This window comes from Panulirus ornatus, chromosome 12 (genome assembly GCF_036320965.1).
Source record: "Panulirus ornatus isolate Po-2019 chromosome 12, ASM3632096v1, whole genome shotgun sequence".
NCBI classification, from domain to species: Eukaryota; Metazoa; Arthropoda; class Malacostraca; order Decapoda; family Palinuridae; genus Panulirus; species Panulirus ornatus.
Window position 1 is genome coordinate 18,065,140 of NC_092235.1, and position 26,121 is coordinate 18,091,260.

The 26,121-nt window shown below is 42.0% G+C and overlaps 2 protein-coding genes across 18 annotated transcripts in view; one reads left to right on the forward strand and one right to left on the reverse strand.

The window, feature by feature from the left end:
* LOC139751815 (microcephalin-like) overlaps positions 1 to 26,121 on the forward strand; it is a 225,100-nt gene that overhangs the window by 182,198 nt on the left and 16,781 nt on the right. For 5 of the 6 annotated variants that reach the window (XM_071667407.1, XM_071667406.1, XM_071667409.1 and 2 more), the window contains one exon: positions 12,854 to 24,637. The exons of the other annotated variant lie outside the window; for it this stretch is intronic. In XM_071667407.1, the coding sequence (XP_071523508.1) occupies positions 12,854 to 13,045 (192 nt within the window). In that variant the 3' untranslated portion in view covers positions 13,046 to 24,637. Of the gene's footprint in view, positions 1 to 12,853; positions 24,638 to 26,121 lie in introns of those variants that run through there. 6 annotated transcript variants of the gene reach the window in all.
* Nprl2 (Nitrogen permease regulator-like 2) overlaps positions 23,910 to 26,121 on the reverse strand; it is a 33,200-nt gene continuing 30,988 nt past the window's right edge. For all 12 annotated transcript variants that reach the window (XM_071667411.1, XM_071667417.1, XM_071667419.1 and 9 more), the window contains one exon: positions 23,910 to 24,551. In XM_071667411.1, the coding sequence (XP_071523512.1) occupies positions 24,248 to 24,551 (304 nt within the window). In that variant the 3' untranslated portion in view covers positions 23,910 to 24,247. The remainder of the gene's footprint in view (positions 24,552 to 26,121) is intronic.

Consider the following 26,121-nt stretch of genomic DNA (forward strand, 5'->3'; position numbering starts at 1 on the left):
TGTATAGGTGCATATATATGTATACATATGTGTATGTGAGTGGTTGGGCCATTTTTCGCCTGTTTCATTTTGCTATCTTGCTGATGCGGGAAACAGTGGTTAAATATAATAAATAATATTTACTTTTTTTTATTATACTTTGTTGCTGTCTCCCGCATTGGCGAGGTAGTGCAAGGAAACAGACGAACGAATGGCCCAACCCACCCACAGACACTTGTATATACATTCACGTCCACAGACGCACATATACTTACCTATACATTTAAACGTATACATATATATATACATACATAGACATACATATATACACATGTACATGATTCATACTTGCTACCTTTATTCATTCCCGTCACCAACCCGCCGCACATGAAATGACACCCCCCTCTCCCAGCACATGTGCGAGGTAGCGCTAGGAAAAGACAACAAAGGCCACATTCGTTCCCTCTCAATTACTAGCTGTCATGTATAATGCACCAAAACCACGGCTCCCTTTCCATATCCAGGCCCCACAAAGCTTTCCATGGTTTACCCCAGATGCTTCACATTCCCTGGTTCAATCCATTGACAACACGTCGACCCTGGTATACCACATCGTTCCAGTTCACTCTATTCCATGCACACCTTTCACCCTCCTGCATGTTCAGGCCCTGATCGCTCAAAATCTTTTTCACTCCATCCTTCCACCTCCAATTTGGGCTCCCATTTCTCGTTCCCTCCACCTCTGACACATATATCCTCTTTGTCAATCTTTCCTCACTCATTCTTTCCATGTGACCAAACTATTTCAATACACCCTCTTCTGCTCTCTCAACCACACTCTTTTTATTACCATACATCTCTTTTACCCTTTCGCTATTTACTCGATCAAACCACCTCACACCACATATTGCCCTCAAACATCTCATTTCCAACACATCCACCCTCCTCCGCACAACTCTATCTATAGCCCCTGCCTTGCAATGATATAACATTGTTGGAACCACCATTCCTTTAAACATACCCATTTTTGCTTCCCGAGATAATGTTCTCACCTTCCACACATTCTTCAACGCTTCCAGAACCTTTGCCCCCTCCCCCACCCTGTGACTTACTTCCACTTCCATGGTTCCATCTGCTACCAAATCCACTCCCAGATATCTAAAATACTTCACTTCCTCCAGTTTTTCTCCATTCAAACTTGCCTCCCAATTGACTTGTCCCTCAACCCTACAGTACCTAATAACCTTGCTCTTATTCACAATTACTCTCAGCTCTCTTCCTTCACACACTCTACCAAACCCAGTCACCAGCTTCTGCAGTTTCTCACTCGAATCAGTCACCAGTGCTGTATCGTCAGCAAGCAACAACTGACTCTCTTCCCAAGCCCTCTCATCCACAATAGACTGCATACTTCCCCTCTCTCCAAAACTCTTGCATTCACCTCCCTAACAACCCCATCCATAAACAAATTAAACAACCATGGAGACATCACACACCCCAGCTGCAAACCGACATTCACTAGGAACCAATCACTTTCCTCTCTTCCTGCTTGTACTCATGCCTTACATCCTCAATAAATACTTTCTACTGCTTCTAGCAACTTGCCTCCCACACCATGTACTCTTATTACCTTCCACAGAGCATCTCTATCAACTCTATCATATGCCTTCTCCAGACCCATAAATGCTACATACAAATCCATTTGTTTTTCTAAGTATTTCTCATACATTTTTCAAAGCAAACACCTGATCCACACATCCTCTACCTCTTTTGAAACCACACTGCTCTTCCCCAATCTGATGCTCTGTACATGCCTTCACCCTCTCAATCAGTTCCCTGCCATATGATTTCCTAGGGATACTCAGCAAACTTATACCTCTGTAATTTGAACACTCACCTTTATCCCCTTTGCCTTTGTACAATGGCACTATGCATGCATTCCGCCGATCCTCAGGCACTTCAGAGAACAAGGAGAAGTGGGAGACCAAATTGGAGGTGGATGGATGGAGTGAAAAAAGATTTTGAGTGATTGAGGCCTGAACATGCAGGAGGGTGAAAGGCATGCAAGGAATAGATAGAATTGGAATGATGTGGTATACTGGGGTCGATGTGCTGTTAATGGATTGAACCAGGGCATCTGAAGCGTCTGGAGTAAACCATGGAAATTTTTTGAGGGCCTGGATGTGGAAAGGGAGACTGAGTGTAAACAAATGTTGCCTTTGTTGTCTTTTCCTAGCGCTACCTCCCACGTGTGCGGGGAGGAGGGGGGTGTCATTTCATGTGTGGTGGGGTGGCGACGGCAATGAATAAAGGCAGGAAGTATGAATTATGTACATGTGTGTATGTCTCTGTGAGGATGTTCCCTCAAAGGCCCAGTCCTCTGTTCTTAACGCTACCTTGCTAACGCAGGATATGGCGAATAGTTTAAAAGAAAAAATATATATATATATATATATATATATATATGTATATATATATATATATATATATATATATATATATATATATATGAAGGCATGTACAGAGCATCAGATTGGGAAACAGCAGTGTGGTTTCAGAAGTGGTAGAGGATGTGTAGATCAGGTGTTTGCTTTGAAGAATGTATGTGAGAAATACTTAGAAAAGCAATTGGATTTGTATGTAGCATTTATGAATCGGGAGAAGGCATATGGTAGAGTTGATAGAGATGCTCTGTGGAAGGTATTAAGAATATATGGTGTGGGTGGCAAGTTGTTAGAAGCAGTGAAAAGTTTTTATCGAGGATGTAAGGCATGTGTACGTGTAGGAAGAGAGGAAAGTGATTGGTTCTCAGTGAATGTAGGTTTGCGGCAGGGGTGTGTGATGTCTCCATGGTTGTTTAATTTGTTTATGGATGGGGTTGTTAGGGAGGTGAATGCAAGAGTTTTGGAAAGAGGGGCAAGAATGAAGTCTGTTGTGGATGAGAGAGCTTGGGAAGTGAGTCAGTTGTTGTTCGCTGATGATACAGCGCTGGTGGCTGATTCATGTGAGAAACTGCAGAAGCTGGTGACTGAGTTTGGTAAAGTGTGTGAAAGAAGAAAGTTAAGAGTAAATGTGAATAAGAGCAAGGTTATTAGGTACAGTAGGGTTGAGGGTCAAGTCAATTGGGAGGTAAGTTTGAATGGAGAAAAACTGGAGGAAGTAAAGTGTTTTAGATATCTGGGAGTGGATCTGGCAGTGGATGGAACCATGGAAGCGGAAGTGAATCATAGGGTGGGAGAGGGGGCGAAAATCCTGGAAGCCTTGAAGAATGTGTGGAAGTCGAGAACATTATCTCTGAAAGCAAAAATGGGTATGTTTGAAGGAATAGTGGTTCCAACAATGTTGTATGGTTGCGAGGCATGGGCTATGGATAGAGTTGTGCGCAGGAGGGTGGATGTGCTGGAAATGAGATGTTTGAGGACAATGTGTGGTGTGAGGTGGTTTGATCGAGTAAGTAATGTAAGGGTAAGAGAGATGTGTGGAAATAAAAAGAGCGTGATTGAGAGAGCAGAAGAGGGTGTTTTGAAATGGTTTGGGCACATGGAGAGAATGAGTGAGGAAAGATTGACCAGGAGGATATATGTGTCGGAGGTGGAGGGAACGAGGAGAAGTGGGAGACCAAATTGGAGGTGGAAAGATGGAGTGAAAAAGATTTTGTGTGATCGGGGCCTGAACATGCAGGAGGGTGAAAGGCGGGCAAGGAATAGAGTGAATTGGATCGATGTGGTATACCAGGGTTGACATGCTGTCAGTGGATTGAATCAGGGCATGTGAAGCGTCTGGGGTAAACCATGGAAAGTTGTGTGGGGCCTGGATGTGGAAAGGGAGCTGTGGTTTCGGGCATTATTGCATGACAGCTAGAGACTGAGTGTGAACGAATGGGGCCTTTGTTATCTTTTCCTAGCGCTACCTCGCACACATGAGGGGGGAGGGGGATGGTATTCCATGTGTGGCGAGGTGGCGATTGGAATGAATAAAGGCAGACAGTGTGAATTGTGTGCATGGGTATGTATGTATGTGTCTGTGTGAGTATATATATGTGTACATTGAGATGTATAGGTATGTATATTTGCGTGTGTGGACGTGTGTGTATATACATGTGTATGGGGGTGGGTTGGGTCATTTCTTTCTTCTGTTTCCTTGCGCTGCCGCGCAAATGCGGGAGACAGCGAAAAAAAAAAAATAATATATATCTGTTTGAAGGAATAGTGGTTCCAACAATGTTGTATGGTTGCGAGGCATGGGCTATGGATAGAATTGTGCGCAGGAGGGTGGATGTGCTGGAAATGAGATGTTTGAGGACAATGTGTGGTGTGAGGTGGTTTGATCGAGTAAGTAATGTAAGGGTAAGAGAGATGTGTGGAAATAAAAAGAGCATGGTTGAGAGAGCAGAAGAGGGTGTTTTGAAATGGTTTGGGCACATGGAGAGAATGAGTGAGGAAAGATTGACCAAGAGGATATATGTGTCAGAGGTGGAGGGAACGAGGAGAAGTGGGAGACCAAATTGGAGGTGGAAAGATGGAGTGAAAAAGATTTTGAGTGATCGGGGCCTGAACATGCAGGAGGGTGAAAGGCGGGCAAGGAATAGAGTGAATTGGATCGATGTGGTATACCGGGGTTGACGTGCGGTCAGTGGATTGAATCAGGGCATGTGAAGTGTCTGGGGTAAACCATGGAAAGTTGTGTGGGGCCTGGATGTGGAAAGGGAGCTGTGGTTTCGGGCATTATTGCATGACAGTTAGAGACTGAGTGTGAACGAATGGGGCCTTTGTTGTCTTTTCCTAGCGCTACCTCGCACACATGAGGGGGAGGGGGATGGTATTCCATGTGTGGCGAGGTGGCGATTGGAATGAATAAAGGCAGACAGTGTGAATTGTGTGCATGGGTATGTATGTATGTGTCTGTGTGTGTATATATATGTGTACATTGAGATGTATAGGTATGTATATTTGCGTGTGTGGACATGTATGTATATACATGTGTATGGGGGTGGGTTGGGCCATTTCTTTCATCTGTTTCCTTGCGCTACCTCGTAAATGCGGGAGACAGCGACAAAGCAAAATAAAAAAAAAATAATTTTCCAAAAGAAGGAACAGAGAAGGGGGCCAGGTGAGGATATTCCCTCAAAGGCTCAGTCCTCTTTTCTTAACGCTACCTTGCTAATGCGGGAAATGGCGAATAGTTTCAAAGAAAAGAAAAAAGATATATATATATATATATATATATATATATATATATATATATATATATATATATATATATATATATATATATATATATGTATTCTTTTCTTTCTTTCAAACTATTCGCCATTTCCCGCATTAGCGAGGTAGCGTTAAGAACAGAGGACTGGGCCTTTGAGGGAATACCCTCACCTGGCCCAATTCTCTGTTCCTTCTTTTGAAAAAAAAAAAAAAAAAAAAAACGAGAGGGAAGGATTTCCAGCCCCCCGCTCCCTCCCCTTTTAGTCGCCTTCTACGACACGCAGGGAATACGTGGGAAGTATTCTTAATCCCCTATCCCCAGGGATAATATATATATATATATATATATATATATATATATATATATATATATATATATATATATATATATTTCCCTGGGGATAGGGGAGAAAGAATACTTCCTACGTATTCCCTGCGTGTCGTAGAAGGCGACTAAAAGGGAAGGGAGCGGGGGGCTGGAAATCCTCCCCTCTCGTTTTTTTTTTTTTTTCTTTTTTTAATTTTCCAAAAGAAGGAACAGAGAAGGGGGCCAGGTGAGGATATTTCCTCAAAGGCCCAGTCCTCTGTTCTTAACGCTACCTCGCTGTCGCGGGAAATGGCGGATAGTATGAAAAAAAAAAATATATATATATATATATATATATATATATATATATATATATATATAGTGGTGGGAGTATGTGATTGAGTGTAAGAAAGTAAACTCTAGATTGATATGGGTAAAACTGAAAGTGGATGGGGAGAGATGGGTGATTATTGGTGCATATGCACCTGGGCATGAGAAGAAAGATCATGAGAGGCAAGTGTTTTGGGAGCAGCTGAGTGAGTGTGTTAGTATTTTTTCTGCATGAGACTGGGTTATAGTGACGGGTGATTTGAATGCAAAGGTGAGTAATGTGGCAGTTGAGGGAATAATTGGTCTACATGGGGTGTTCAGTGTTGTAAATGGAAATGGTGAAGAGCTTGTAGATTTATGTGCTGAAAAAGGACTGGTGATTGGGAATACCTGGTTTAAAAAGAGATATACATAAGTATACATATGTAACTAGGAGAGATGGCCAGAGAGCGTTATTGGATTACATGTTAATTGATAGGCGCGCAAAAGAGAGACTTTTGGATGTTAATGTACTGATAAGTGCAACTGGAGGGATGTCTGATCATTATCTTGTAGAGGTGAAGGTGAAGATTTGTAGAGGTTTTCAGAAAAGAAGAGAGAATGTTGGGGTGAAGAGAGTGGTGAGGGTGAAGGAGACTTGTGTGAGGAAGTACCAGGAGAACCTGAGTACAGAATGGAAAGAGGTGAGAACAAAGGACGTATGGAGAGTAGGGGAGGAATGGGATGTATTCAGGGAAGCAGTGATGGCTTGTGCAAAAGATGCTTCTGGCATGAGAAGCATGGGAGGTGGGCAGATTAGAAAGGGTAGTGAGTGGTGGGATGAAGAGGTAAGATGATTAGTGAAAGAGAAGAGAGAGGCATTTGTACGATTTTTGCAGGGTAATAATGCAAATGAGTGGGAGATGTATAAAAGAAAAAGGAAGGAGGTCAAGAGAAAGGTGCAAGAGGAGAAAAAGAGGGCAAATGAGAGTTGGGGTGAGAGATTAGCATTAAATTTTAGGGAGTTTCTCACCCGAATCTGCCACCAGCGCTGTATCATCAGGGAACAACAACTGACTTTCTTCCTAAGCTCTCTCACCCAACAGACTGCATACTTGCCCCTCTTACCAAAACTCTTGTATTCACCTCCCTAACAACCCCATCCATAAACAAATTAAACAGCCATGGAGACATCACGCACCCCTGCTTCAAACCTACATTCACTGAGAACCAATCACTTTCCTCTCTCCCTACACGTATATCCTCAATAAAAACTTTTTACTGCTTCTAACAACTTACCTTCCATACCATATATTCTTAATACCTTCCACAGAGCATCTCTATCAACTCTATCATATGCCTTCTCCAGATCCATAAATGCTACATACAAATCCATTTGTTTTTCTGAATATTTCTCATACATTTTTCAAAGCAAACTCCTGATCCTCTACCACTTCTGAAACTACACTGCTCTTCCCCAATCTGATGCTCAGTACATACCTTCACCCTCTCAATCAATACCCTCCCATATAATTTCCCAGGAATACTCAACAAACTTATACCTCTGTAATTTGAGCACTTACTCTTATTCTCTTTGCCTTTGTACAATGGCACTATGCAAGCAATCCTCAGGCACCTCACCATGAGTCATACATACATTAAATAACCTTACCAATCAATCAACAACACAGTCACCACCTTTTTTAATAAATTCCACTGCAATACCATCCAAACCCGCTGCCTTGCTGGCTTTCATCTTCCGCAAAGCTTTTACTACCTCTTCTCTCTTTACCAAATCATACTCCTTAACTCTCTCTCTTTGCATACCACCTTGACCAAAACACCCTATATCTGCCACTCTATCAACAAACCTTCAAAATACTCACTTCATCTCCTTCTCACATCACTATTTGTTATCACCTCCCCATTAGCCCCCTAATTTATTCATTTATTATACTTTGTTGCTGTCTCCCGCATTAGCGAGGTAGTGCAAGGAAGCAAGACGAAAGAATGGCCCAACCCACCCACATACACATGTATATACATACACATCCATACACGTACATATACATACATATACATATATACACCTGTACATAATCCATACTGTCCCCCTATTCATTCCCGTCACCACCCCGCCACACATGAAATGACAACCTCCTCCCCCCGCATGTGCGCGAGGTAGTGCTAGGAAAAGACGACAAAGGCCACATTTGTTCACACTCAGTCTCTAGCTGTCATGTATAATGCACCGAAACCACAGCTCCCTTTCCACATCCAGGACCCACAAAACTTTCCATGGTTTACCCCAGATGCTTCATATGCCCTGGTTCAATCCATTGACAGCACGTCAACCCCAGTATACCACATCGTTCCAGTTCACTCTATTGCATGCCTTTCATCCTCCTATCCCTGGGGATAGGGGAGAAATACTTCCCACGCACTCCTCACATGTATTTGAAGGCGACTAAAGGGGATGGGAGCGGTGGGCTAGAAACCATCCTCTCCTTGTATTTTAACTTTCTAAATGGGGAAACAGAAGAATGAGTCATACAGGGAGTGCTCATCCTCCTTGAAGGCTCAGATTGGGATGTCTAAATGTGTGTGGATGTAACCAAGATGAGAAAGAAGGAGAGATAGGTAGTATGTTTGAGGAAAGGAACTTGGATGTTTTGGCTCTGAGTGAAACAAAGCTCAAGGGTAAAGGGGAAGAGTGGTTTGGGAATGTTTTGAGAGTAAAGTCAGGGGTTGGTGAGAGGACAAGAGCAAGGGAAGGTGTAGCACTACTCCTGAAACAGGAGTGGTGGGAGTATGTGATAGAGTGTAAGAAAGTAAATTCTAGATTGATATGGTTAAAAATGAAAGTGGATGGAGAGAGAGGGGTGATTATTGGTGCATGTGCACCTGGGCATGAGAAGAAAGATCATGAGATGCAAGTGTTTTGGGAGCAGCTGAGTGTGTGTGTTCGTAGTTTTGATGCACGAGACTAGTTATAGTGATAGGTGACTTGAATGCAAAGGTGAGTAATGTGGCAGTTGAGGGAATAATTGGTGCACATGGGGTGTTCAGGGTTGAAAAATGGAAATGGTGAAGAGCTTGCAGATTTGTGTGCAGAAAAAGGACTGGTGATTGGGAATACCTGGTTTAAAAGTACAGATATACATAAGTATACGTATGTAAGTAGGAGAGATGGCCAGAGAACGTTATTGGATTACGTGTTAATTGATAGATGTGCAAAAGAGAGACCTTTGGATGATAATGTGCTGAAAGGTGCAACTGGAGGGATGTCTGATCATTATCTTGTAGAGGCGAAGGTGAAGATATATAAAGGTTTTCAGAAAAGAAGAGAGAATGTTGGGGTGAAGAGAGTGATGAGAGTAAGTGAGCTTGGAAAGGAGACTTGTGTGAGGAAGTATTAGGAGAGACTGAGTGCAGAATGGAAAACAGGTGAGAACAAAGGACGTAAGGGGAGTGGGGATGGAATGGGATGTATTTAAGGAAGCAATGATGGCTTGCGCAAAAGATGCTTGTGGCATAAGAAGCGTGGGAGGTGGGCATTAGAAAGGGTAGTGAGTGGTGGGATGAAGAAGTAAGATTATCATTGAAAGAGAAGAGAGAGGCATTTGGACGATTTTTGCAGGGAAATAGTGCAAATGACTGGGAGATGTATAAAAGAAAGAGGCAGGAGGTCTCCTGCATTAGCGAGGTAGTGCAAGGAAATGTCGATAGAATGGCTCAACCCACCCACATACACATGTATATACATACACATCCACACGCACATATACATACCTATAAATTTCAACGTATACACACATATATATATATATATATATATATGTATATGTATATATATGTATGTATGACTCATGGTGAGGTGCCTGAGGATTGGCGGAATGCGTGCATAGTGCCATTGTACAAAGGCAAAGGGGATAAGAGTGAGTGCTCAAATTACAGAGGTATAAGTTTGTTGAGTATTCCTGGTAAATTATATGGGAGGGTATTGATTGACAGGGTGAAGGCATGTACAGAGCACCAGATTGGGGAAGAGCAGTGTGGTTTCAGAAGTGGTAGAGGATGTGTGGATCAGGTGTTTGCTTTGAAGAATGTATGTGAGAAATACTTAGAAAAGCAAATGGATTTGTATGTAGCATTTATGGATCTGGAGAAGGCATATGATAGAGTTGATAGAGATGCTCTGTGGAAGGTATTAAGAATATATGGTGTGGGAGGCAAGTTGTTAGAAGCAGTGAAAAGTTTTTATCGAGGATGTAAGGCATGTGTACGTGTAGGAAGAGAGGAAAGTGATTGGTTCTCAGTGAATGTAGGTTTGCGGCAGGGGTGTGTGATGTCTCCATGGTTGTTTAATTTGTTTATGGATGGGGTTGTTAGGGAGGTAAATGCAAGAGTTTTGGAAAGAGGGGCAAGTATGAAGTCTGTTGAGGATGAGAGAGCTTGGGAAGTGAGTCAGTTGTTGTTCGCTGATGATACAGCGCTGGTGGCTGATTCATGTGAGAAACTGCAGAAGCTGGTGACTGAGTTTGGAAAAGTGTGTGGAAGAAGAAAGTTAAGAGTAAATGTGAATAAGAGCAAGGTTATTAGGTACATTAGGGTTGAGGGTCAAGTCAATTGGGAGGTGAGTTTGAATGGAGAAAAACTGGAGGAAGTGAAGTGTTTTAGATATCTGGGAGTGGATCTGGCAGCGGATGGAACCATGGAAGCGGAAGTGGATCATAGGGTGGGGGAGGGGGCAAAAATCCTGGGGGCCTTGAAGAATGTGTGGAAGTCGAGAACATTATCTCGGAAAGCAAAAATGGGTATGTTTGAAGGAATGGTGGTTCCAACAATGTTGTATGGTTGCGAGGCGTGGGCAATGGATAGAGTTGTGCGCAGGAGGATGGATGTGCTGGAAATGAGATGTTTGAGGACAGTGTGTGGTGTGAGGTGGTTTGATCGAGTGAGTAACGTAAGGGTAAGAGAGATGTGTGGAAATAAAAAGAGCGTGGTTGAGAGAGCAGAAGAGGGTGTTTTGAAGTGGTTTGGGCACATGGAGAGGATGAGTGAGGAAAGATTGACCAAGAGGATATATGTGTCGGAGGTGGAGGGAACGAGGAGAAGAGGGAGACCAAATTGGAGGTGGAAAGATGGAGTGAAAAAGATTTTGTGTGATCGGGGCCTGAACATGCAGGAGGGTGAAAGGAGGGCAAGGAATAGAGTGAATTGGAGCGATGTGGTATACCGGGGTTGACGTGCTGTCAGTGGATTGAAGCAGGGCATGTGAAGCGTCTGGGGTAAACCATGGAAAGCTGTGTAGGTATGTATATTTGCGTGTGTGGACGTATGTATATACATGTGTATGGGGGGGGGGCCATTTCTTTCGTCTGTTTCCTTGCGCTACCTCGCAAACGCGGGAGACAGCGACAAAGTATAATAAAAAATAAAAAAATAATATATATATATACACAGACATATACATATATACACATGTACGTAATTCATACTTGCTGCCTTTATTCATTCCTGTCGCCACCCCGCCACACATGAAATGAACCCCCCCCCCCCCCCCCCCCACACACACACACACACACACACACACACACACACACACACACACACACACACACACACACACACACACACACACATGCAAACGAGGTAGTGCTAGAAATAGATAACAAAGGCCACATTGGTTCACACTCAGTCTCTAGCTATCATGTATAATGCACCGAAACCACAGCTCCCTTTCCACATCCAAGCCCCACAAAACTTTCTATGGTTTACTCCAGACACTTCACTTGCCCTGGTTCAATCCATTGACAGCACATTGACCCTGGTATACCACATCGCTCCAATGCACTCTATTCCTTGCATGTCTTTCACCCTCCTGCATGGTCAGGCTCCGATCGCTCAAAATCTTTTTCACCCAATCTTTCCACCTCCAGTTTGGTCTCCCACTTCTTCTCATTCCCTCCACCTCTGACACATATATCCTCTTTGTCAATCTTTCCTCACTCATTCTCTCCATGTGACCAAACCATTTCAAAACACCCTCTTCTGCTCTCTCAACCCCGCTCTTTTTATTCCCACACCTCTCTCTTACCCTTTCCTTACCCACTCAATGAAACCACCTCACACCACAAATTTTCCTCAAATATATCATATGCAACACATCCACCCTCATCCACACAAATCTATCTATAGACCACACCTTGCAACCATATAACATTGTTGGAACCAATGTTATACCCATTTTTGCTTTCCGAGATAATGTTCTCACCTTCCACACATTTTTTAAGCTCCCAGAACCTTCGCCCCCTCCCCCAACGTGTGACTCACTTCAGCTTCCATGGTTCCATTCACTGCCAAACCCACTCCCAGATATCTAAAACACTTCACTTCCAGTTTTTCTCCATTCAAACTTACCTCCCAATTGACTTGTCCCTCAACCCTACTGTACCTAATAACCTTGCTCTTATTCACATTTACTCTCAGCTTCCTTCTTTCACACACTTTACCAAACTCAGTCACCAGCTTCTGCAGTTTTTCAACTGAATCAGCCACCAGCACTGTATCATCAGCAAACAACAACTGACTCACTTCCCAAGCTCTCTCATCCACAACAGACTGCATACTTGCTCCTCTCTCCAAAACTCTTGCATTCACCTCCCTAACAACCCCATCCATAAACAAATTAAAGAACCATGGAGACATTACGCACCCCTGCCGCAAACCGACATTCACTGAGAATCAATCACTTTCCTCTCTTCCTTCTCGTACACATGCCTTACATCCTCGAGAAAAACTTTCCACTGGTTCTAACAACTTGCCTCCCACACCATATATTCTTAATACCTTCCACAGAGCATCTCTATCAACTCTATCATATGCCTTCTCCAGATCCATAAATGCTCCATACAAATCCATTTGCTTTTCTAAGTATTTCTCACAAACATTCTTCAAAGCAAATACCTGATCCACACATCCTCTACCACTATATATATATATATGGTTCTATGTGGATGAAAAAAATATTGAAAACATTGCATTTTTCCAGGAATTGTTACATTTGTGTGGTGCTGTACTAGTATCAAGCTCTCGTAATGCAAACTTAGTGATTGGAAAATACACTGTTGCATCAGGAGCAAGAGGAAGCATTGCCCAAATAACCCATGTCTCAGAAAAGTGGGCTCTGGATTCTATACAGCAGCATAAAATTCAGCCACTTGCAGACTACAAACTAAGTTAGATACCACAGGGCATAGCTCTGATTATTTTTCTAGACTGTTAGAGAATACCTGTAGTCTGTCAACAGTATTATTATAGTAACTTTCATTGTTGATTTTTAAGACAAAGCAACATTAACATCAGTCTGACTTTCATTATTAATCTTAAGAGTTACTCCCAAATAAAGCTCATCCTTTTTGCCATCTTTTGTGAAATAAGTAAATAGTAGTTGCCTCCTTATCTTCAGTACTGTAGTATGTTGATTAGTGTATTATGAAACTCTGTGAAATTTATATTCATATTTAACTTAAGTTATGATATTGATTAGGGTATGAAGAGATCCATATTATGAATTTAATTTATTGTGTTGTATTGTTATTATATGAACAGCTTCACTTTATGAATTTAATTCATTGTATTGTATTGTTATTATATGAACATCTCCACATTATGAATTTAATTTATTGTATTATATTGTTATTATATTTGCTATTTTATTCTGAGATGGCACAGGCATCTGAGTGCCATACTTCAGGCAGTTTCAGTCATGCTGTATTATTTATTTTATTTATTGTACTTGATTGCCATTTCCCGCATCAGCAAGGTAGTGCCAGGAGACAGATGAAGAACGGCCCATCCTCTCACGTACACATATATATACATAAACGCCCATACATGTACATATACATATTAACATATGCATACACAGACATATATACATACACATGTACATATTCTTACTTTCTTGCCTTCATCCATTCTCGGCACTACCCCACCCCACAGGAAACAGCATCACTACTTCCTGCTTCACCAAGTAAGCGCCAGGAAAACAGACAAAAAAGCTCACATTCGGTCACACTCAGTCTCTAGCTATCATGTGTAATGTACTAAAGCCACAGCTCCCTATCCACATCAAGGCCCCACAGACCTTTCCATGGTTTCTCCAGACGTTTCACATGCCCTCGTTCAGTCCATTGACAGAACATCAACCCCGGTATACCACTTTGTTCCAATTCGAATATTCTATTCCTTGCGCGCCTTTCACCCTCCTGTATGTTCAGGCCTCGATCACTCAAAATCTTTCACTTCATCTTTCCACCTCCAATTTGGTCTCCCGCTTCTCTTTCTTCCCTCCACCTCTGACACATACATCCTCTTTGTCAATCTTTCCTCACTCATTTTCTCCATATGTCCATACCATTTCAGCACACACTCTTCTGCTCTCTGAACCACATTCTTTTTATTTCCACACATCTGTCTTACCCTTTCATTTCTTACTCGATCAAACTTCCTCACCCCACATATTGTCCTCAAACATTTCATTTCCAACATATCTACCCTCCTCCATACAACCCTATCAATAGTTCATGCCTGGCAGCCACATAACATTGCTGTTTCAGTGTGGTAGCACCAGGAAGACAGACAAAAAAGGCCACATTCATTCACACTCAGTCTTTATCTGTCATGTGTAATGCACTGAAACCACAGCTCCCTATCCACATCCAGGCCTCACAGACCCTTCCATGGTTCACCCCAGACACCTCACATGCCCTGGCTCAGTCCATTGACAGCATGTCAACACCAGTACACCTCATCGCTCCAGCTCACTCCACTTCTCACACGCCTCTCACCCTCTTGCATGTTCAGGCCCCAATCGCTCAAAATGTTTTTCACTCCATCCTTCCACCTCTAATCCAGTTTCCCGCCTCTCCTCGTTCCCTCCACCTCTGACACAAATATATGTGTGTGTGGATCAGGCGTTTGCTTTCAAGAATGTGTGTGGAAAGCAGATGGATTTGTGTGTACCTTTTATGGATCTGGAGAAGGCATATGATACGGTTGATAGAGATGCTTTGTGGAAGGTCTTGCGAGTTTATGGTGTGTGAGGAAAGCTGCTAGAAGCAGTGAGTTTTTATCAAGGGTGTAAGGTATGTGTATGAGTAGGAAGAGAGGAGAGCAATTGGTTCCCAGCAAAGGTTGGTCTGCAGCAGGGTTGTGTGATGTCCCCATGGTTTGATTTGTTTGTGGATCAGGTGGTTAGGGAGGTAAATGCAAAAGGTTTGGAGAGAGGCGAGTATGCAGTCTGTTTGGGATGAGAGGGCCTGGGAAGTGAGTCAGTTGTTTTTTACTGATGATACAGCACTGGTGGCTGATTCAAGTGAGAAACTGCAGAAGTTGGTGACTGAGTTTGGAAAAGTGTGTGAAAGGAGAAAATTGAGAGTAAATATGAATAAGAGCAAGGTTAAGTTTAGTAGTGTTGAGGGACAAGTTAAATGGGATGTAAGTTTGAATGGAGAAAATTTAGAGGAAGTGAAGTGTTTTAGATATCTAGGAGTGGGCTGGTTGTTAAAGTTATTTAATGTATGTATGATTCATGGTGAGGTGCCTGAGGATTGGCGGAATGCGTGCATAGTGCCATTGTATAAAGGCAAAGGGGATAAGAGTGAGTGCTCAAATTACAGAGGTATAAGTTTGTTGAGTATTCCTGGTAAAATATATGGGAGGGTATTGATTGAGAGGGTGAAGGCATGTACAGAGCATCAGATTGGGGAAGAGCAGTGTGGTTTCAGAAGTGGTAGAGGATGTGTGGATCAGGTGTTTGCTTTGAAGAATGTATGTGAGAAATACTTAGAAAGTCAAATGGATTTGTATGTAGCATTTATGGATCTGGAGAAGGCATATGATAGAGTTGATAGAGATGCTCTGTGGAAGGTACTAAGAATATATGGTGTGGAAGGCAAGTTGTTAGAAGCAGTGAAAAGTTTTTATCGAGGATGTAAGGCATGTGTACGTGTAGGAAGAGAGGAAAATGATTGGTTCTCAGTGAATGTAGGTTTGCGGCAGGGGTGTGTGATGTCTCCATGGTTGTTTAATTTGTTTAGGGATGGGGTTGTTAGGGAGGTGAATGCAAGAGTTTTGGAAAGAGGGGCAAGTATGCAGTCTGTTGTGGATGAGAGAGCTTGGGAAGTGAGTCAGTTGTTGTTCGCTGATGATACAGCGCTGGTGGCTGATTCATGTGAGAAACTGCAGAAGCTGGTGACAGAGTTTGGTAAAGTGTGTGAAAGAAGAAAGTTGAGAGTAAATGTGAATAAGTAGCAAGGTTATTAGGTACAGTAGGGTTGAGGGTCAAGTCAATTGGGAGGTAAGTTTGAATGGAGAAAAACTGGCGGAAGTAAAGTGTTTTAGATATCTGGGAGTGGATCTGGCAGCGGATGGAACCATGGAAGCGGAAGTGAATGATAGGGTGGGGGAGGGTGCGAAAATCCTTGGAGCCTTGAAGAATGTGTGGAAGTCGAGAACATTATCTCGGAAAGCAAAAATGGTTATGTTTGAAGGAATAGTGGTTCCAACAATGTTGTATGGTTGCGAGGTGTGGGCTATGGATAGAGTAGTGCGCAGGAGGGTGGATGTGCTGGAAATGAGATGTTTGAGGACAATATGTGGTGTGAGGTGGTTTGATCGAGCAAGTAATGTAAGGGTAAGAGAGATGTGTGGAAATAAGAAGAGCGTGGTTGAGAGAGCAGAAGAGGGTGTTTTGAAATGGTTTGGGCACATGGAGAGAATGAGTGAGGAAAGATTGACCAAGAGGCTATATGTGTCGGAGGTGGATGGAACGAGGAGAAGTGGGAAACCAAATTGGAGGTGAAAAGATGGAGTGAAAAAGATTTTGAGTGATCGGGGCCTGAACATGCAGGAGGGTGAAAGGCGTGCAAGGAATAGAGTGAATTGGATCGATGTGGTATACCGGGGTCGACGTGCTGTCAATGGATTGAATCAGGGTATGTGAAGCGTCTGGGGTAAACCATGGAAAGTTGTGTGGGGCCTGGATGTGGAAAGGGAGCTGTGGTTTTCGTCATTATTGCATGAGAGCTAGAGACTGAGTGTGAACGAATGGGGCCTTCTTTGTCTTTTCCTAGCGCTACCTCGCACACATGAGGGGGTAGGGAGATGTTACTCCATGTGTGACGAGGTGGCGATGGGAATGAATAAAGGCAGACAGTGTGAATTGTGTGCATGTGTATATATGTATGTGTCTGTGTGTATATATATATGTGTACATTGAGATGGATGGGTATGTATATTTGCGTGTGTGGACGTGTATGTATATACATATGTATGGGGGTGGGTTGGGCCATTTCTTTCATCTGTTTCCTTGCGCTACCTCGCAAACGTTGGAGACAGCGACAAAGCAAAATATATATATATATACCTATCAACATATGCATATATATACATACACATATGCTGACCTTACGTACACATGTACATATTGATACTTGCTATGTGCACATATTGATACATTGCTATCCCCTGCTTCAGTGAGGTGGCACCCGGAAAACAGACAGAAATGGCCACATTCGTTCACACTCAGTCTCTAGCTGTCATGTGTAATGCACTGAAACCAAAGATCCCTATCCACATCTAGGCCCCACAGACCCTTCCATGGTTTATCGCACATACTTCACATGCCCTTGTTCAGTTCATTGACAGTATGATGACCCTGGTATACCACCTTGTTCCATTTCACCCTGTTCCTTGTACACCTCTCACCTTCTTGTATGTTCAGGCCCCGATCGCTCAAAATTGTTTTCACTCCCTCCTTCCACCTCCGATTTGGTCACCTGCTTCTCCTTGTTCCCTCCACCTCTGATACATATATCCACTTTGTCATTCTTTCTTCACTGATTCTGTCCATATATCCAAACCATTTCAACACACCCTCTTCTGCTCTCTCAACCATACTCTTTTTATTTCCACACCTCTCTCTTACCCTTACATTACTTACTCGAACTAACCACCTCACCCCACATATTGTCCTCAAATACTCCATTTTCAACACATCCACCCTCCTCCGTACAACCCTATCGATAGCCCATGCTTCGCAACCATATAACATTGTTGGAACTACTATTCCCTCAAACATACCCATTTTTGCTCTTCGAGATAACATTTTCTCCTTCCACATATTCTTATTGTTGTTTGTGGATGATACAGCACTGGTGGCTGATTTAAATGAGAAACTGCAGAAGTTAGTGACTGAGTTTGGTAAAGTGTGTCAAAGAAGAAAGTTGAGAATAAATGTGAATAATAGCAAGGTTATTAGGTTCAGTAAAGTTAAAGGACAAGTTAATTGGGAGGTAAGTTTGAATGGAGAATAACTGGAGGAAGTGAAGTGTTTTAGATATCAGGGAGTGACTTAGCAGTGGATGGAACCATGAAAGCGGAAGTGAGTCACAGGGTGGGGATGGAGCAAAGGTTCTGGGAGCATTGAAGAATGTGTGGAAGGCAAGAATGTTACCTCGGGTAGCAAAAATGACCCGGTATGCTTGAAGGAATAGTGGTTTCAACAATGTTATATGGTTGCGAGGCATGAGCTATAGATAGGGTTTTTTCTAATTTCTCAAAAGAAGGAACAGAGAAGGGGGCCAAGTGAGGATGTTCTCTCAAAAGCTCAGTAATCTGTTCTTAAAGCTACCTCACTAATGCAGGAAATGGTGAATGTGCATGAAAAAAATATATATATGTATGTATGTATTGTATGTATATATTTATAATTACCCCAGGACCACTTTCTAGAAAAAATCCTGATATTACTCAGGATCTGTTTCCAGAGGCTCCTGCAGCTCAAGGCTATTATACCTCTAGGACCAGGGAATGTAAAGTCCTTTGGAGTAAGAAGTGTTGTGATAATACTCTACTTTCAGTGATATAGCTTCACTAAAGGTAGCTTTTCACTTTCAGTGTAACCTCAAGCAGGCAGAGTCTGGGGTAAACCATTGAAAGGTCTGTGGAGACTGGATATGGATTGGGAGATTTGGTTTTGATGCATTACACATTACAGCTAACAAATGGATGTGAGCGGATATGGCCTTTCTTCGTATGTTTCCTGGTACTACCTCACTGACGCAGGGAGTCTGGGGTAAACCATTGAAAGGTCTGTGGAGACTGGATATGGATTGGGAGATTTGGTTTTGATGCATTACACATTACAGCTAACAAATGGATGTGAGCGGATATGGCCTTTCTTCGTATGTTTCCTGGTACTACCTCTCTGACGCAGGGAGTAGTAATGCTGTTTCCTGTGGGGTAGGATGTCACAGGGGATAGGTAAAGGAGAGCAAGTATGAATATGTACATGTGTATGTGTTCCTATGAGTCCACAGGGAAATGAAACACGATATATACAGCCATTCCCCAACATACGTCCATGGTCTGTTCTGACCAACCAGTCAGATCTCAAAAATGGATGTAAGTCGGACAATAGATGCTGTGATGTACACAATGCCAGGATATCATCTGACAGTCACTGTTGTGTCCATGCAGCTGTTAGCACTGTGTGACCAAGAGTATTTCCTCTATTTATGTTTATTTTTTTATATATATTTTTCCCAGTGGTATGTACAAATGGTCGTAAGTTGCATAGGTTGTAAGTATGGGATCAGATGTATGTATATATTATTTATTTTACTTGATCGCTGTTTCCAGTGTCAGCGAGGTAGCACCAAGAAACAGAAGAAGAAAGACCCTTCCACTCATATTCATACAAGCACACATACATATACATATCAACATACACATCCGTACACAGCCATATACATATATACATGTACACATTCATACTCACTTACCTTCATCCATTCCCAGTGCCACCCCACCCCTAAGGAAATTGCAGTTTCGTAACCAGCGAGGTAGAAGTTGCTGCTACTGTGGAATGTAAAGAAGCTTGGAATTGGGATGAGTAATGAGTTTCATTACCTCGAGGGGTACTCTAGTTTTGCTGGAGTAACCAAGTTTCACCCTGCCTTTTTGTGGTGACTTCGTTAGTACAACCCTTAGGGGTGGAACTAAAGGGAGAGGCATTACCCAGTTGCATCAGGGCAATAGTTTTAGATTTGGACAAACACCTGAGATGTACTGTTACTTTTAGTTTTGACAATTTTGTAGCCTTGCTGCCTCTGGAAATGCTGTGCTGGAGTTGCCCTCTGCCAGTGATGCATCATGGGTGAGGCATAAAATGCTAAGAAGCGACACTGGAGTCTACCAGTTATGCCGAGGGTTAAAAGGAACAAGTGATTAAGGGTGATGGTGCTGAATGTGAATGGGATGGCTGGTAAAAGGAGGGAGAGTGTAGGGAGGTTTGAAAGTTGTAGCATAGATGTGCTAGTGATTTGGGAAACCTATATCATCAGGCAGGGTGTGTAGAGTGAAAATAGACATGATGAATGCAAGTTATGGGAGGGCATGGAAGGAGGTATGGTATGGATAGGAACAAGTGAAAATTATCAGGAAGAAGGAAAAGAAGGATGTGCAATTTTGCTATCACCACGAGTAAGGGAGGGTGTTACAGAGGATGAATGGAATGGATCAAGAATAGTGTAGGTGAAAGGAATGATTGGGATTGTGAAATATGCATGGATATGTGTATATGCACCTGTTAATTTGAAGACTGTATGAGGTAAGGATGAAATGAAGCTTTTCTGGAGGAATTTAAATGTATAAATGGTTTTGAGAATGAGAGAAACATGGTTATATTGGGTGATATGAACGCGAAAGTGGGATGCGATGAAATTGGTGAGATAGTTGGTAAATGAGGAGTTCCTGGAGTAAATGAGAATGGAAGATATCTTGTGGATATTTGTGATGAGAGGGTTATGTTACTTGCACACTTTTTTTTTTCAGCACAAGATGATTCACAGATATACATGGATGTGGAGTGATGGAAGAGAAGTGCAAAGGGCTTTGATTGACTGTGTTGCAGGGGATGAAAGATTGGGAAAGGCTGTGCTGGATGCTAGAGTCATGAGAGGATCTTTGGAAACTCTGACCATTTTGCAGTGCTTGTGGGGATGAGGATCAGGGAGAAATGGAGGTATGGTGTGACCATTTTGCAGTGCTTGTGGGGATGAGGATCAGGGAGAAATGGAGGTATGGTGTAAAGAAGAATGGAGAGGTAAAAATGTTAGTAAGTGAGAAGATGAATCAGGAAAAATACAGGGAGAAGTATGAAAGGAAGGTAACTGAAAGCTTAGATGAAAGTGCAGTGAATGTTGGAATGCAGTCATGTGTGAATGAGGTATTTAAAATATATAGAGAAATACTAGTAAAGGTTGTAGAATCAGGAGTTGGATACAAGGTAGTAAGATACAGGAATAAAAAGGGATACAAGGTAGTAAGATACAGGAATAAAAAGGGATACAAGGTAATAAGATACAGGAATAAAAAGGGTAATGCATAGTGGACAGAAGAGATTAGAAATGCTCTTGAAGAGAAGAAAAAAAAGAAAAAGGCATATGATAGATTGCTCTATAGGAATGTACCGGTGGAAGTTCAGCAAAGGAGGGGGGAAGAATACAAAATAGTAAACAGAATGTTGAGAAGCTGGTGGAGAAAAGCAAAGAAAGAGTAAATAAAGATTTTGGAAGAAAGTTAAGTGAAAAGTTTTAGGATAATAAGAAACTATACTGGAAGGAGGTAAAAGAGGAAATTGGTGGATGTAAGATTAAAAATGTTGATGTGAGAAGTAGGGAAGGCGAATTGCTGTATCAAAAGGAAGAAGTGAAAGGAAGTATTTTGAAGAACTGGAGCATGTGGGAGAAGGGGAGGCAGAAGTTGTTACATGCATGGGTATGTTGGAGGGAAGGAAGAGGATACAAGTGCAGGGGCCTATAGCAAAGAGAAAGGTCAAAAGGGCAATAATGAGGCTGAAGTTAGGAAAGTCACCAAGAGTGGATGGGATTATGGCAGAAATGCCATCTTATATGTAATTTACGATGGAAACAGAAGGTTGTGCCTGAGGATTGGGTAAAAGCTATTACTGTTACTTTATTCAAAGGAAAAGGTGAAAAGGATGTATGTAGCAATCATAGGGGAATAAGTCAAGTATACCAGGAATAGCTATGCAAGAATATTAATTGAAAAAGTTTTTCTAAGTATTTCTCACTTGCATTCTTCAAAGCAAACACCTGCTCCACATATCCTCTACTCCTTCTGAAACCACACTGCTCTTCCCCAATCTGATGCTCTGTACATGCCTTCACCCTGTCAATCAATACCCTCCCATATGATTTACCAGGAATACTCAACAAACTTATACCTCTGTAATTTGAACACTTACCTTTATCCCCTTTGCCTTTATACAGTGGCACTGTGTGTGCATTCCGCCAGTCCTAAGGCACTTCACCATGTACCATAGATACATTGAATATCCTCACCAACCAGTCAACAACACAGTCACCCCCTTTTTTGAATAAATTCCACTGCATTGCCATCCACACCCGCCACCTTGCCGGCTTTCATCTTCCACAAAGCTTTCACTACCTCTTCTCTCTTCACCAAACCAATCTCCCTGACCCTCTCACTTCGCACACTACCTCAACCAAAACACCCTATATCTGCCACTCTATCATCAAACACATTCAAAGAACCTTCAAAATACTCACTCCATCTCCTTCTCACTTCACCACTACTTGTTATTACCTCCCCATTATCCCCCTTCACTGATGTTCCAATTTGTTCTCTTGGCTTACGCACTTTATTTACTTCCTTCCAAAACATCTTTTTATCCTCCCCCAAATTTACTGATACTCTCTCACCCCAGCTCTCATTTGCCCTCTTTTTCACCCCTTGCACCTTTCTCTTGACCTCCTGCCTTTCTCTTTTATACATCTCCCAGTGATTCACACTACTTCCCTTCAAAAATCATCCAAATGCCTCTCTCTTCTCTTTCTCTAATAATCTTACTTCTTCATCCCATCACTCACTACCCTTTCTAATCTGCCCACTTCCCACCTTTCTCATGCCACAAGCATCTTTTGTGCAAGCCATCATTGCTTCCCTAAATACATCCCATTCCTCCCCCACTCACCTTACATCATTTGCTCTCACCTTTTTCCATTTTGCACTCAATCTCTCCGGGTACTTCCTCATACAAGTCTCCTTTCCAAGCTCACTTACTGTCACTTACCTCTCAATTAACTTGTCCCTGAACCTTACTGAACCTATTAACCTTGCTCTTATTCACATTTACTCTCAGCTTTCTTCTTTCACATACTTTACCAAACATATACATACATACATACACATATTCATACTTGTTTGCCTTCATCCATTCCTGTCTCTATCCCGCCCCACAGGAAACAGCATCGCTACCCCGTGCTTCAGCAAGGCAGTGCCAGGAAAACAGACTAAAAAAGGCCACATGCATTCACACTGAGTCTCTAGCTGTCATGTGCAATGCACCGAAACCACAGCTCCCTATCCATGTCCAGGCCCCACAAACCTTTCCATGGTTTACCCCGGAAACTTCACATACCCTGGTTCAATCCATTGACAGCATGTCAACCCCGTGTATTTATTTATTTGGGAGAGTGTTTGAGAGGAGCGAGTTGAGGGTAAAAATGATTAAAAGCAAGGTTATTAGGTTTAGCATAGGAGAGATGTTAGATGGACTGTGTTAGTATGGAATGAACCTGGAGGAGTAGGGATGTTTTACATAACAAGGTGTGGATATGGCAGCAAATGGAACTATGGAAGCTGATGTGCGCCAGAGGATGGGTAAGGGAGCTCAAGGCCTGGGCATAGTGAAGATTTTGTTGAGAGAAAAAGGTCATTGTTGGGGAGAGCAAAACTGGTCATGTTTGATGGTATATTAGTCCTAATAGTTTTGTATGGATGTGATGTAAGGGCTCTAGAAGAGAAAGTATATAAGAGGGTTAATGTGTTGGATATCAAATGTTTGCTGACAGTATGTGATACAAGCAGGGTTAAGCAAGAAATTATATAGGGGGAGGTGTGGTAATAAGGAGAGAATGATTGAAATAGCTGAAGTGGTTTAAACATAAGTGTGAAGTGTAAAACAATGAGCAGGTATGAAAGAAAGACATGGCTGAACACAATCATCTTTACTTGACTGTATTATCTTTAACATCATGTATCTTATTCATGTAAATCATATTTATACTGCAATACAGGTACCTCAGTTTTCATATGTAAAAACCACATGGTCTGTTCAGTAAATTGCTCACTACTTAAGTAAGCTAACGCTGTTTGCTCTTTTTTCCACTGTGAGAAGATGTATCCACTTTAACATGAACTTTTAACATACTGAGAGTTAATTGCTTTGCATTTAGAACATAAAAAGACACTGTCAAACTGTGAAATTCAAATCTAAGTTTTACTGGAATGTGCGTGTTATGAATCTGTGACTATTGAAGACACTAAGTGTTTATTTCCATAGAATTAAAATGTTAGGATCTCTTTCTATTTTGTCATTTAGTTCTCTGAATGTTAGCCCAAATTTACAACAAATTTCATCATAGGAATGTAATCCATTGCACATTGTATGGATTGCACTTTGTTTGGTAGGAGTGTGATGTGGATCCTCTGATGGTAACAGGATGGGATAACAGTGGAGGCGCCGAATCAATCCATTTTGAAGGCCAAACTGAATTAACTTCCGTTCATCTATATTGAGAGCTTGAGGATTGAAACGAATACACAGATCCCTTACTGTTACTCCATATGTCATACTGTGGATAAATAAATTCATTATTAAGTTCTGCATAGAGAATGAAATTAATAATACAGCACAGTAAAAAGAATGCATAAAACGTTACCCTCTGCTTTGATTACCATCTAATATATACAGACATTTGTATAAAGGCGAGGAGGCCAAAAGGTGTGTTCAAATTATAAGAGGTACAAATATGTTGAGGGTAACTAGGTGGTTGTATGGAAGAGTGGTGACTGGGGAGAAACAAAGTGGTTACAAGACTGGCAAAGGATGTCTGGGTTAAGAGTTTGCTTTGAGGAATGTTTTGAGGACAAAAGTAGTTTCAAGAGTGGGAGAGGATGTATGGGTCAGGTGTTTGCTTTGGAGAGTGTGTGTGAGAAATACTAAAGGAAATAGAAGGATTTTTATGAGTTTTTTATCAAGAGAGTAAGGTGTGTGTAGGTAGGCAGAAAGAAGGGTGAATGCTTCCAAGTGAAGATGGGTCTGCAGCAAAGGTGTACAATACCAGCATGGTTGTTTAATTTGTTTTTGGATGGGGTGGTGAGATAGGTTAATGCAAGAACCTTGGAGTGAGGAGCATTTATACAGTCTGTTAGGGTGGAGGGGGCCTGGGAAGTGAGTCAGTTGTTTGCTGATGACATGGTATTGGTCATTAGGAGTTGCATTAGTTGGTGTCTGAGTTTAGAGAATGTGCAAACAGAGAAAGCTGAGAGTACATGTGACTAAAAGCAATGTTATGTAGTTTAGCAGTGCAAAGAGACAAGTTAGCTTGGAGAAAATTTAGAGGAAATGAAGTGTTTGGGATACTATGGCAATGAATGGAACCATGAAAGTATAGGTGAGTCATAGGGTGGGCTAGGGGACATAGGTTCTTGGAGTGAGAGGAATACACAAAAAGAGGTCACAATCTGGATGGGTAAAAATGGGTATGTTTGAAGGTATGGTATGTTATGATGCAAGGCTTGGGCTATAGATGAGAATGTATAAAACAGATTGGTGCCATAAACTGAAATGTTTGTAAGTAACTGATAGTGTGAGGAAAGTTGATGGAGTTTAATGATGAGGTAAAAGAGAGATTTGGTATTAAGAGCATGGTTGACAGAGCTGAAGATGTATGCTGAAATGGTTTGGAAACTTGGAGAGAATGAATGGGGAGAGATTGACAAAGATGTTATACATGTTAGAAGTGGAGACCAGAAGGGGAAGAACAAAATTGTGATGGATCAAGGAATTTTTGGTTTTCTCCATGTCCTCATATCTTCCCCAGGTCTACCATAGGTTTTCCCCAGGTCTTCCTAATAGGGTAATGCAGAGAAGCCTAATGCCCCTTCCTATTCCTCCCAGTAACTCTCACTCTATCCCAGACCAATCCACCACCACCACCACAAGCCCTCATCACCAGCAGCATACTAATTAGCATTAAATATTGTCCAGTTCATCTACAATATGGCAGCTGTTGTTGAATCAGATAGTCTAAACTGCATTATGATAAGAGCATGGTACACTTATGGTGAGCTGTTTTGGGTATAGTCCATTCAAGTGTGGATAGATAAATTTTTGGTTTGGAACATAATCCTCCTGATATC